Consider the following 12,670-nt stretch of genomic DNA (forward strand, 5'->3'; position numbering starts at 1 on the left):
GTTAGTGTAATGTGCCAGTGTGTGCATGCATACGTGTGTGTGTGTGTGTGTCTGTGTGTGTGTCTGTGTGTGTGTGTGTGGTGCGAGCTGAGTTGCTAAAGAGGGCAAGCAAAGGCCAAGCCATTAACCAGAATATGACTTCTGTGAAAATGAACCATAAGCAAAAAAAAAAAGCAACATTTGCACAAGAGCAAATTTAAAAAGTAATGAGAGCAGCAGGGCTCCCTCAGGCTGTTGCCCCGGTCATGTGGAAGGCAACAAAACTTCATTAATCAGGTTCGCATTCACATATGACCCGTGTCACGACCAGTGAAATTAGATAATATGGTTAACTTTTATTTTCCGTCAAAGAGCCCAACTGTGTGCGCTAACAAACAGGCTTGTATCGCATCTATAAATGGCAGAGTTGGACAACAGTGTGAGACCAGACCTTTGGCTGAAGGTTGCTCCGGTTCATGTTGCGGCCCCCCTCCTCTCCCTCTAGACCTGGCCTGGTCTGCCCTGGCTGCAGCCTCACTAAACATTGGCACCTCGACTGAGGTAATCAGGGCTGCTACTGCTACTGCACCCACAGCAGGCTCCGGGTCCTAGGCCAAGGGACAGATGGGGGTCATAAGAATCTGGGAATCAAGCTTACACACATAACACACACACACACACACACACACATACACACAGACACTGCATTACTAACGTGTAAGCATGCACACATGCAAACGGCACACACACCACACCACACCACACACACGCACACACACACACACACACACACACACACACGCCTGTTTGTATCTTTGAACTCCAACGCCTACAGTCATCCCTGTAACTGTAAGCTGTTAATTAATCAGACTACAGATCATTTTGGAAAAGTCAGTATTTACTTAAATTTGGATTTTAGATTATTTTATTATTATAATTTTTTTATCCCAGGAAGGTTGACATAGTGCATCATCTTTTTCGGCCATGCCCTGCTTCACACCCACTCAAGTACGCACACTCACACTAGATATTGTGGGGACAGTAGTTGTTGAGGGAGGGGGGCGCAGTGTATTTTCCTCATCCAGATTTTCCCTGGTGGTCTGGAATTTGAACCGGTGACCTTCCAGTCACAAACCTCTAAGCCACTGCCAACCATGTGATAACACGATAACCCAATAATACAATAACACTATTCAAATTACAGTCTGTATTGCAATAAATTCTCCGTTTGATTTCATTTTTTTAATGGATTTTAGAGCCAACAGAATTGAATAATTTAACTGAATTATAAAGTGTTACTGAGTTTGCATAATGTAACGGTTTATGTTTTAAATAGATACTCAGTAATAAGTAATGGGCATTATACATTATACATTTTGAAAGGAAGCTTCCCAACTTTGCCCCGCCTCTGTATGAATCTCCAGTACACTCTCATATCAGCTGTCAGATGAATCAGATCCAAAGCAACAAACAAGTAAACAACCAATGAACTCGTGGCACCGTAAGGTTTTTCTCTCGAGGCAACAAAAAAAAATGACACAAGCGGTAGACTGTAAGACTGATAAGATATTCTGATATAGAGTGACAAGTACCCATGTCAACTTACAAACATAATGAAGACTCTATGGTAATTGTATCAATTGCCTAACTGCTGTACCCTCAAGCACCCTCCACACACACACACACACACACACACACAGCATGGCATCTTAACTGATGGAAACTTCCCTCCCTGGCATAGCGTGGGCTGTCAGTGTGGGCTGTAAGCTATCCCGCCCCTGCCAGCTCTGAACCAGCTGAGCCAGGGACTCATGTTCCACTCAGGGGGCCCGCAATCATTCTTACCCCCGTGGCAGGCACATCGTAGCGGGTGTGAGGTCAGACGCTGGGGCACGGGGTCTGAAGGAGGGACGGGACCAGTGGGACAAGGTCTCCCTCTGCTGATGTCTCATAATATGTGCCCAGAGAAATACTCGCAGCAGTGACATTCCCAGAAGGGAAATCCACCCTTAAAAAGAATACACCCTCTACTGTAATCTCGGGATGGGACAAGTCCTGCAGCTGCTCCCCTGACTCTGAATGGGTGACTGAGTTTATGGGCAAAATGACAGTATTTAACAGGGATACAGATACAGTCACATTTTCTGGTCCATAACTGCAAAGTGGGTATTGAATTGTGTGTGATAAGGCAGTAATATCTACATCAATCTACAGTACATCTACCTATATCGTTCTGTCTGTAATACACCTATATATAAACACCTATAATATGTATTCATTTATTTATTCTCTGAAATAAACAAGGAAACACACAAACAAACAGAAGGAAAATAGTGTTCTAAATGTATGTGTAAATGCATTTTTGCAGGATGGATACTGAGAGTGTAATCTTGTGAGATACATTGGATGAATATAATATATTGAAGTTAAAAAATCTTAAACAATGTAAACATGTTGTCCCCCATGAGTACTCCCCTCTGGGCCAATCACTGACAAATATATCACCTTTTTTTAGTGAGGGCCTTGGGCAAAACTGTGTAATTTTGAAAAAGTTTACAAACAGGTGGGTCAGTCTGTGAATGAAGCGCTGCACTTTAAACCTGCACAGCAATATGCTGATGTGTATGTTAGCTTTTTAAACTTGAGACTAACTAATTTAGTTGTACCACCTAGGACTGAGAGAGCTGTGCAGAAGAGGCAGAAGTCACACAGGGATGCTTCTGGTAACTTCACTTCAAGGGCATAACCTCTGTGGGTGAAACACGAACGCGCCTGCGCAGTGAGGTTGTTCCCGGAAGTACTCTACACGTGTAGCCTCTGACAGCTAGTCCTTGACAAGACTACAAAACAAGTATCAGCCTATGGTTCACAACAAACCACTACAGCGATGGCAACAAGAAGACTAATGTAAGTGCCATGTTTTGTCCGTACAGTGCTGGGTGTAAATACGTGCAAAAGCATCTCAGCTAGTCACCTATTACTGGCAATTTAGTAAGCTAGCAACCCCTGCTAATGTTACACTGTTAGCTTTGTGAGCCTTCCAGCTGTCCTATGTGTGTGTTTGGTAACATTAGCAATCATCATGTTCATGTCTTTCTGTTACACTGTCATAACGCGTTTAAGTCAATGTCCCGTCTGCTCACTGTGCATCACAAATAAGCACTCAAAAACAAAACATGCATAATGCTAATCAATAAACTTGAATTTTGCAGTTAGCTTTAGCCAGCTAATGCATGCTAAAAACATCCTCCCGTTAACTTACAGCCAACGTTGGTTGTCTGTTTTCAGAGAAGCTCCAACTCTGTGCCACAGACAGTGAACAGTTTAAGTGGTGCAGTAGGTTAACATAACACGGAGCTCACTGACTGTAGTGGTCTGTGGCTGGAAAAGTAACTTACCTGTGTCTATATTGGGTTAATGCATTGTGAATATTGTGTCATCTACGTCAGTCCGAGGACTCCCAGGGTTCCTTGAGGGAGTCTACCAGGGTCCACAGCAAATTCAGTAATAAATTAATTTAACTATTTATTAGATTTCCTAGAAGTTAGCCCAATGCGAGAATGAATGAATTAATGTCTATTTTAATCATTGGCTTCACTCTCTCCACTGTTGTATCCCATATATGTTTTTTACTTCACAGGTTCTATAGGGTCTATATTTATTCACCAATCAGTCCACTTCAGGCTGCTAAGACTTCATTGCTTCATTCATTGCATGTTGCATGTAGTATGAAACATGTTATAATAATAAAGGCTTTTTAAATAAAGGCTTGCGTTATGCAAGCTAGGGTTCAGATATTGGAGCACAATTATTAACAGCCAATAATTACATTTTTTTTTTTTAGATATATTGCATCATCTTTCAGCACAGATAGTGATCAGACAGCCTTCATTGTATAGTGATTCTCAGACAAGAATTGCCAGACCTGATGCCAATAGCCTAGAGGTCCCATTGGCATATTTATAGCAGCATAATGACTCAATTTTAAACTTTTCCATCAGGCCTTACATTAATGTGATGATAATCTGAAAGGAGATTTGAAACCATGACTTGATAATCAGGGTTCTTCATTTGACATAAAAAGTAGCCTGTCAACCCAAACTGTAGTAGTGATGTTTGATTAACTTAAGTTGTATTTCTCCAATGTCAAGTAGTGGCCCTCCAAGCCTGTAATACAGTGAGATGCACTGTGATTGTAGCTCTTTTTCACATGTTTTCCTTGTTAACCAAATGTGAGGAATACTTCTTAAAAATACATACAACCACCAACAAATTCTTAAGCATGCCATTTTTCTTTCAAGTGAGCTCAGTGCTTACATGGAGGGATGTAAAAAGATTTCCTTGATGCCTTGATGTTACAGCCGTAACATCAAGTATGTACTAAAAACAGTGGTCATATCCTGTGGTCTTGAATTACACATACATCTCTTAATAAATATGTGTTATTAATTATGAGTATTAGTCTTGATGATTTTGGCAAAGATTTTTTTTTGTTTGCATTTTTGGCATCTCAACATTTTGACAATCTTCTACTGTAGCAGACATTTTGATCGAAATGTTTTAATTTGCCAATATTCTATGATTATTGTGATAACTACAATGCAGTATGCAGTTATACATGATTAATTGTGCAGCCCCAACACCTACCAAGTTGTTGATGTGATGTAATGAAATGCAGCAGGACATCTAGGAAGGTCACTGTAGATGTTAACAATCTGCCTCCTTTCTTCCTCCCAGATACCCCATCTACCAGCTGGGCAACCCTCAGCTGAGAATCTTCAGGCCCAACTGGGCGCTGACGCTGGTGAGGCCGGGGAGGGAGCAGCCGAAAGACACTGTCCAGTTTCGCGTCCCCATGGAGTAAGTCTCTGGTTAGAGTGACTCTTCCCTGCCATGGTTTAGAGATGCTTTACAGGGAATCTGAAGATCTATTATACAGTGGTTCAAATCATTAAACTACTGATGCCGTAGTTAAAACTGTTCAGTAAGCAATACTTTGATTTGTTTGTACGTTTTAGTCTTTCTGCCAGTACCTTATGGTGTCAGTCAGACACAGTATTACATAGCCTCATGGTGTCCTTAAATACTTATCATTATTATTATCATTATTGCAAGAGTATTGTTTTCAGTAGTGCCATTGCAGTACTGTAATTTAACCCCACAATACTAGTTGTCAGGCCAAGTAGTATCTCAATACCAAGACAACTAGCCTACTTGCCTTCAAAGGTCAAAGTGCAGGCTTAGCTACAGAGCAGCATCCTTCCATAATCACCTCCTTTGGTCCCATATTTCACAATGTTTCTTTAAAGAAATCATATTTAACATCCTACCAACACGCAACAAGCTGATGGCATGTATGCTAAATGTTACTGCTTGTAATACTATGAGAGTACAGAATCTTTGGCATCAAAGTTATTTTACGTTTTTGCTCTTGTGAGACTATGGTAGTATTTTGGTGTAATGCAATCCTATTTTATAATGCACGTCTGTTTTTTTTTTTTTTTAAGGCTGCAATGACTTAATTGTCTTCACTGACACACTAGTAGTCTTGGCGGAGCAGCTGTAGTTGGGCATCATGGCCACCAGGTGGAGTGTCAACCTCAAGAAAAGAAATGAGAGGCACCAGTGCTCAGCGGCATAGACAGTTCTTATTACCCTATGGCTGTCTTTAGTAGGATCAGTGGGACTGATGACTTGTGAAAGGCTGACACATCAGTGGGGTGGGGGGTGAGGTCAAAAGTGTAGTTGTTTGGCGCTACAGTGGAGAGTTGGAGGATGGCATCGACCGCCAGACGTCAAACATTAGTTACTGTGAGGAGCCAGTATTAATATCTTTACAAAAAAAAAATGAAGGCAAAATGTTCTTGATACTTCTCCAAAACTTGAGTTCAAGGGAGTTTGCTACGCATAACACCACTTAACTGCCTGCTAACTTTGCACGGGAGCACTCCCCTGCTATATGTCTTGTTGTTCTTCTTACAACTAGTAGACCCGGCGGTTTTGGATGATATTTCTACTGTCATAAAACGCAACATTAAGCCCATACCAATCACCCCTTAGTAGTGATGAGCTGATTCTGACTCCCTCCTCCAGCCAAGGTCATTGAGGTTAGCAGTCCTCCAGAACCCACACTGGGGAGAAAAATTGAAGTTAGAGGCAGATCATCTATGTGTCTCTGGTGGGGTTTAGACCATAATCTATTCATCCAGGTGCCTGGCCTCCCACTCTGATTCTTGCGTCTCTGCCAAACTCCTAGGGTGCTTATGTAATTGTGTGTGTGCGCTTGTCAGTGTGGGTGAGTCAGTTTGTGAGAAGGGTGTGTGTCTGTGTGTATGCGTGCACGAAAGTGGGTAAGTGCAGGGTGCGTGTGTGTGTGTATATAAGGGTGTGTAAGGGTTTTTTCCTCGCAGCCTTTGATGCCTGGGCCTGGGAGAGGTGCATCGCTGATTGATATGCTGCTGAAGCCTCAGTGTGCGCTTGAGACACTTTGCTATTTTTACTTTTTATACACAGACGTAGTAAATTGACACACACACACACACAGACACAATGACACGCACAAGCAAATATCACTCCCACTCCCAGCTTATTGACGAGTCTGAGTCATTGCGCCAGTGAAAGCTGCCGTAGTCATGACTGGCGAGGGTATGCGGTGTTAGTGTGGGTAGGCGCTGTTGTAGTGCTGAGCAGCTGTTAATGAGAAGCGGTAATGGTGGCGTTCACAGGGGAATAACACAAGGTTCCCTTTGTCTCAGAGACACCTGGGAGCGAGCATGAAGATACGCAGGCCGCCTGTCCTTCTTGTTCTCCGTTGCGTTTTTCTAGTTTTCTCTCGCTTTCGCTCATTTCGCTCAGTATCGCTGCCCGTCTCTTTCTGTGTTGCTATCTCTCTACGCCTGTCTTCGTCTCCTTTTTCTCTCCCCTCTCCCTCTGTCCCACCCTGAGCTGCGCTGTGTATTGTGCTTCTCTTGAACGCTTTGCAACCCGTCCAAAACCGGTCCCTCTTTGGCACCGTCCCTTGTTGTTTAAGACACCTGGGCTGTGTTCCCTCGTAATTCTCTCTCTACCTGTTAGAGGGTAGTATTTGTTTGTCTTTTTTGATTGTTCCTGCGCTCTTTTGTGCTCTGTTGGTATTTCCTCTTCGCTCCAGAAGGAACATCATCAAATTTCTGGGTTTATACCCACACACTTGTGCCTCACCTGGCATGGCCAGAGGCCAGCGCTGACACACACACACACACTACACACACTCGCACACAAAGCAGGGAACACAAAACGCTGTGTTCAGTCTACTACTAACAGTGACATTCATGCTACTGTGCATGCCGAAACCTATGAAACCAGACCATGCACTCGTTTCTCACTGTAATCAGACTTGAACAAAGTGACCCTGTTACACATCAGCCCATCGTCTCTCCGCAGTTTGAAGACTGTTTTGTACCTGTTGGACCAAACAGCGTTACGATCGCCATGGCAATCACTCTGTTTCTGTTCGCCTGTTCCACTCCATAAACACACTGCTCAACTTGGAAACCGGGTCGTTTTTCACGCTAATTAACCTCAGTTTATGTCATAGGAAGTCATTTAGCGAGCCAGTAGTGGAGTGCAGCTAACTGTTGAGTCTTTACTGTTCTGTTTCTGTGTAAGGAGCTAAGCGACTCCTGGTGACCTGCTCTTTGATCTATTTCTGTTCTTTTGTCAGACCAAACCCCGAACAATAAATCTAATCCTTCACACGCTGCTCTTATACTCTCAACTTCTCAATTGTCTCTTCCCTTCCTAGGTCTCAGGTTCCTCAATGTCTTCCCCTCCATACAAAGTCTGTTATTATGATCTTGATATTTGGTGTGGAGCAACTTCTGTGCATGTATTGTCTGGGTAGATGGGAGGGTTAAGGTTGTGAGTGTGCGTATCTCAACCCGAACCTGACAAAAGGGGCAGTCTGACAATGAGGAGCGGCTTTCTTTCACCTTTCATCTGCGCAGAGAACAACTCTCCTGTTTCATTCTCACCGCTAAGCCCCTCCGACACAATGCACTTTGATGTTGTGTGTGTGTGTGTGCGTGTGCGCGTGTATGCGCTGTTCAGTGTGCGTTGGATGTTCACCTGATGCGTGTTGTTAAAGGTTACTGTACATTTAAAACGAGAGAGAGAGAGAGGGGATGACATGGCGCAAAGTCCGAGAGCCTCATTAGACCCCATAACGTTGCGAGCCACTGGGACGATTCAGTGTGTGTTTGAGGAATTTCCCCCTACCGTTAATGGGAAGCTGGATAGACGTCTCACCGGCGTTTGACTCCTATTTAGCTCCCAGTGGTCCGGAGAAAAATTTGTGAAAATATAAATGCATCCTGCAGCTTGTTAGCCTTCGAGATTTCCTGATACTACAAGATTTCTGGTTAATGTACTTTTGGTTTTTCATATCATCAGATATAAGGGGGGTGGCGACACGTAGAACCTCCAGTTAGCCACAAGTTGGTGCATATCAGGCTTTAGTGTGTCAGTGTGTTTGTGTAGCTGTGTATGTGCACCACCCATTCACCTGGCAGAAGGCCTTGAGCACCAGCACAGGGGCGGACAGGTGGCATGCAGTAGTCTTTGGGCTTTTAGAATACTTTCACTCTGCTTATTCTCAACCTCTGTCAAAGCAGCCTCTGTCCTTTCCCATGCACTTCTCTGACTTCAGTGCCCTTTCGCCTACTTCTCTCATGCGCTCTCTTCAACACAGGTGAAAACGGACCGCCTTAAACTGCTGGAACTGATACTCTCAATCCCCTTGGCGTAGTGCGGCGTAGCCCACATCTGAGAATAGGAAACACCTAGGAGCAAGTATTTTCGTTGCAGGGGAGGGGCTACACTTGAGACCATTTGATAGGGGCGTGCGCGTTAATCTGTAGATTGACAAATCTGCTACGTTATCGCACAGAAACGACTATGTCACAGAGGGGCAAGACAAAGGCGCAAAGTTCACCCTGTTCCTTCATCTTCATGTTCCTGCATCCCTCTCAGAGGCCTGTTTTCCTTTTGACCACCGTTTGATATCAGATTTAAGTCCTTGATCTCCCCTCTACTCCTCCCCTTGAACAATGCAGAACAATATAACTTTAATTTGTTTTCATCAGGGTTCAGTGACAAAGATGCCAGCCCGTCTCAAACCTGCTTGGCAACAACGGACCACATGTGAACCTAAACCATCCTCTGCGTCATCTGATGCCCTTCTCCATTTTGCCTTTGTGGAGCTCTTTCATCATCCCGGGCTTGTGTTACTGCGAGGAATGTGCGTAGCGTGTGTGTTTGCGTATAAATATACACCAGTTGCTGAGGGACGATGCCTTTTAGCCTTGGCAGTTGCCGAAGACAGGTTTTGATTCTTCCTGAGAGGCAGGGAGGCAGAATAACAGTGTGAAAGGTTAGCTTCTGGAGTCAGATGGGTGTTTATACTGGGATGATGATCAGATGTTGCCTGCATCACTACTGGAGTCACCACGCCCTTTGTCTAACTTTAGCCTTGTTTATGTACGCACTTAACTTGACATTTTCTCCTCAGCTTTCAGCCCAAGGCTTTCTCTCAGACTTGATGCCAGTTTGTAGTTTGGATGAGAATCGTGCAGCGAATGTAGTTGTTGCCGTTTGTACGTGTGTGGGCATCATGTGCAAAGTAACAAACATGACTGTGCTTGTGCATGTTTGATACATGCTGTGTCTGTGTGTGTGTGTGGTGGCTGGATAATTGGAGTGGCAAAGGCAGTAGGGATTTAGAAAATGTTCTCCTCATTAATCAGGATCAGTGTTCCCTCTCTTAATGATCCAGAAGAGACCTTGTGGTCCCCAAGCCACTTTCCTCTCTTCCTTTCCTCTTCTCCCCCCCTCCCTCTCTGCTTTCTAGGAATCCCCCTCTCTCTGCACAATTGCTCTCTCTTTCTTCTTCCCTTCATCTCAAGTACCCCGGTCACTGCTCTGCTTCACTGCCCCCTGGCACACACGCTGTGAGGCGGGGGTTATGGGGGGAGGAGGGTGCAAATGGAGCGGGGAGGCGCATCTGTGTGTCACGTCTCTTAGGAAACCCATCTCTCTCCTTTCGACCGGGTAAAAAGAGAGAAATAGCAGTGTTTCCTCTGTAATTTCATGCAGCTGTGGCGCTTGGGGGGATAATTCTAGTTTTGTCCCATATCTGCCGCTGCTTGGGTCTAAGTTTTGTTTCAAGCTGAGCTTGTAGTGCTACAAATGTGTTTTAATCATAATAAAATCATTACTTCTTTGGACTACACTTAGTTTTAGATGATAGTAAGACTAAATTACAATGCTGATTTTAATTTCACATTTTCTCTAGCAGTGGTGGTAGTTTCCTTGCTGTGGAGGCGCACCACTGCTAAATGAATACAGAGGAAACACTGAAATAGCCCTAAAGAGGCCTTAACCAGTGTGTTCACACTTTTCCTCACACAGTGGTTCAACCCCACCTCTAAGGCAAAACTCTGGTTAGTGATCGGTCCAATGGAGGTGTTGCAGGACCACATCAGTGCCAGCTTTGCCAAAACTTAGCCTATTATACAGGAAATGGCTATTGTTTGTCGGGCATGGAAACATATTACATCACTCTTACCTACAAAGAGTCTTTGTGTTCACAGATGGGATTTTCTCAAGGAAAATGTTTGCAGCACATGATATTGTTACAACGGATCAAGGTATAGTGCTGTTCCCTTTTGAAAAAGAGGGAATATTACATTATCCTGTAATATCAAAGGAACATATGAGGTGATAGAAGACTCCATATCCGAGGCACTCATGTCAGACCGCAGCGTCGCTATTAGGCACTTTGTCAGACGCATTTGGGAAGTGCTCTCTACTTGGCTAATCCAATTGGCTAGATTGATTAGCAGTTAAAAGCCTTTCTTCCTCTGGCCAGAGCAATCCATCCAAATGCTGCCCAGTGGGCTAGCTGGAGCTGGGCTGGCCCGCCCGATCGGTTGGTGCCAGGCCCACTTCCTGTGTAGGGTTTCACCGGGCGCGATCAATACATCCAGACAGCTAATTGGATGAACACTGACACTCACATTTCTCCTCTCTCCACTTTCTGGTTTGGAGAATAAAGGCTGAATATGGCTTTATAAGGGAGTGTCCTGTCAGTTACAGCGGGTAATATAACAGCAAAGTTTATGGGAATGTGTTGTTTGTCAGTTCGGCCATAGGCTGTATCATTCCTGTGTCAGTGTCAATGAATGTGAATGTGGAGGTATGTGCTGGATAGCGATCCACACCACCCCTCCCTCCACTACCACCACACACACACACACACATACACACAGACACACACACACACACACACACACAAACACACAGACACACGGACCCAAACACTGGATGCTGGATGCCTCCCATAACTCCTGTTTTCCTGTCTCTCTCTTTCGTCTCTCTCTTTCTCTCCCCCTGTCTTTTTGTTTTTCTTTTCTCTGTCTGCTCTGGACATGTCTGGACAGAATGACCAAGTGTGACGTGAGGAACTACCTGGAGAAGATCTACAACGTCCCTGTAGCAGCAGTCCGCACCAGGATACAGTTTGGTGAGTGTCTTGACTGCTGAAGCACATACAGACAGCTGCAGAACCTGCAGTAGCTGAGTCTTCCTTCGGAAAATATCTACCTTCCTCATAGATTTACTAATAGTAAAGATACTTATTGTACTGTGATTAGCTGTCTACTAGGCCTGCCGACTAATTCGGAAGGGTTGGATTAATGAGAGCATGCTGCTAGACTGTTCTGTTTTTGACATTGTTACACAATTCATAATAATCTGTGAGTACTCCATATTGAGACATACACACACAAGTTATCATGAGATTTAAATCCCGGCATTCTGTGAGGCCTACTATAGCCTTGGGCATATTAGCCTAAAGTCACCCCTGCCATAGCCATTTAATCTGCTGACAGTATGACAGTTCTGTTCATGTAATTTTGGTTTTAGCGTGCGGCATTCACAGAAAAGATGGAACAGATTTTCAAGAAGCACAAAGTCGAATTAATTTTGTTTCGGAGGCCGTCAGCGGTGGTTAGCGGCGATTAGCTAATTTAGCCCGCAAGCTAGCAGGTCTTCCCATTGACATGCAGCAGTGGGAGTGTTTTCCAGGGGCTAGCTGCGGTAGCGGTTAGCGTGCCTGGCTCCCCCCCCCCCCGCCCCCCCCAACACACACAGCTGCTTATCTGACAATCTGCTGCTGCAGCACTCCAGCCTCCAGCTGTCCCAGGACACCCCGTCCTCCCTCCACACAAACGCATACTATTCACTTAGAAACTTACAGCTTCAGGGCCTTAAGTGGGCCAAACAGGGTTACACAACGTACCCCCCCTCTCCCCAATCTCTCCCTCCATCTCTTAACAGTTAAGGATGATCATAGAGCCAAGGAGAGCGTTATATCATTGACTAAATGATCCTCTTGGCTTTTTATGGGGGGAGGAAACGGCTGGGGTTAGCGCGGACTGTTTTGGGGGATCTTTTACGAGGCTAAGAATTTGCAAGTTCATGGAAGAACAGAAGGAGAGGACGGACGGGGAACTCGAAGGAGGAAAAAGACTGAGGGATGAGCTGACGAGACGAGGCACAAGCCCCCTCTGCACTGGGCCTGAAGGGCCACCAGGAGCCCCCTCTACCTCTGGAGGAGAGACGGAGAGCGAGACACGGAGGAAGGGAGGAGAGA

At 44.7% G+C, this 12,670-nt stretch overlaps 1 protein-coding gene across 1 annotated transcript in view; it reads left to right on the forward strand.

Moving 5' to 3' along the window:
- Nucleotides 1–2,774: 2,774 nt before the first annotated feature.
- Nucleotides 2,775–12,670, forward strand: part of mrpl23 (mitochondrial ribosomal protein L23) — a 30,217-nt gene continuing 20,321 nt past the window's right edge. Inside the window, exons 1-3 of the mRNA XM_071895146.2 lie at nucleotides 2,775–2,886; nucleotides 4,717–4,839; nucleotides 11,457–11,539. Of these exons, the coding sequence (XP_071751247.1) occupies nucleotides 2,867–2,886; nucleotides 4,717–4,839; nucleotides 11,457–11,539 (226 nt within the window). The 5' untranslated portion in view covers nucleotides 2,775–2,866. The remainder of the gene's footprint in view (nucleotides 2,887–4,716; nucleotides 4,840–11,456; nucleotides 11,540–12,670) is intronic.

This window comes from Centroberyx gerrardi, chromosome 4 (assembly GCF_048128805.1).
Source record: "Centroberyx gerrardi isolate f3 chromosome 4, fCenGer3.hap1.cur.20231027, whole genome shotgun sequence".
NCBI lineage: Eukaryota > Metazoa > Chordata > Actinopteri > Beryciformes > Berycidae > Centroberyx > Centroberyx gerrardi.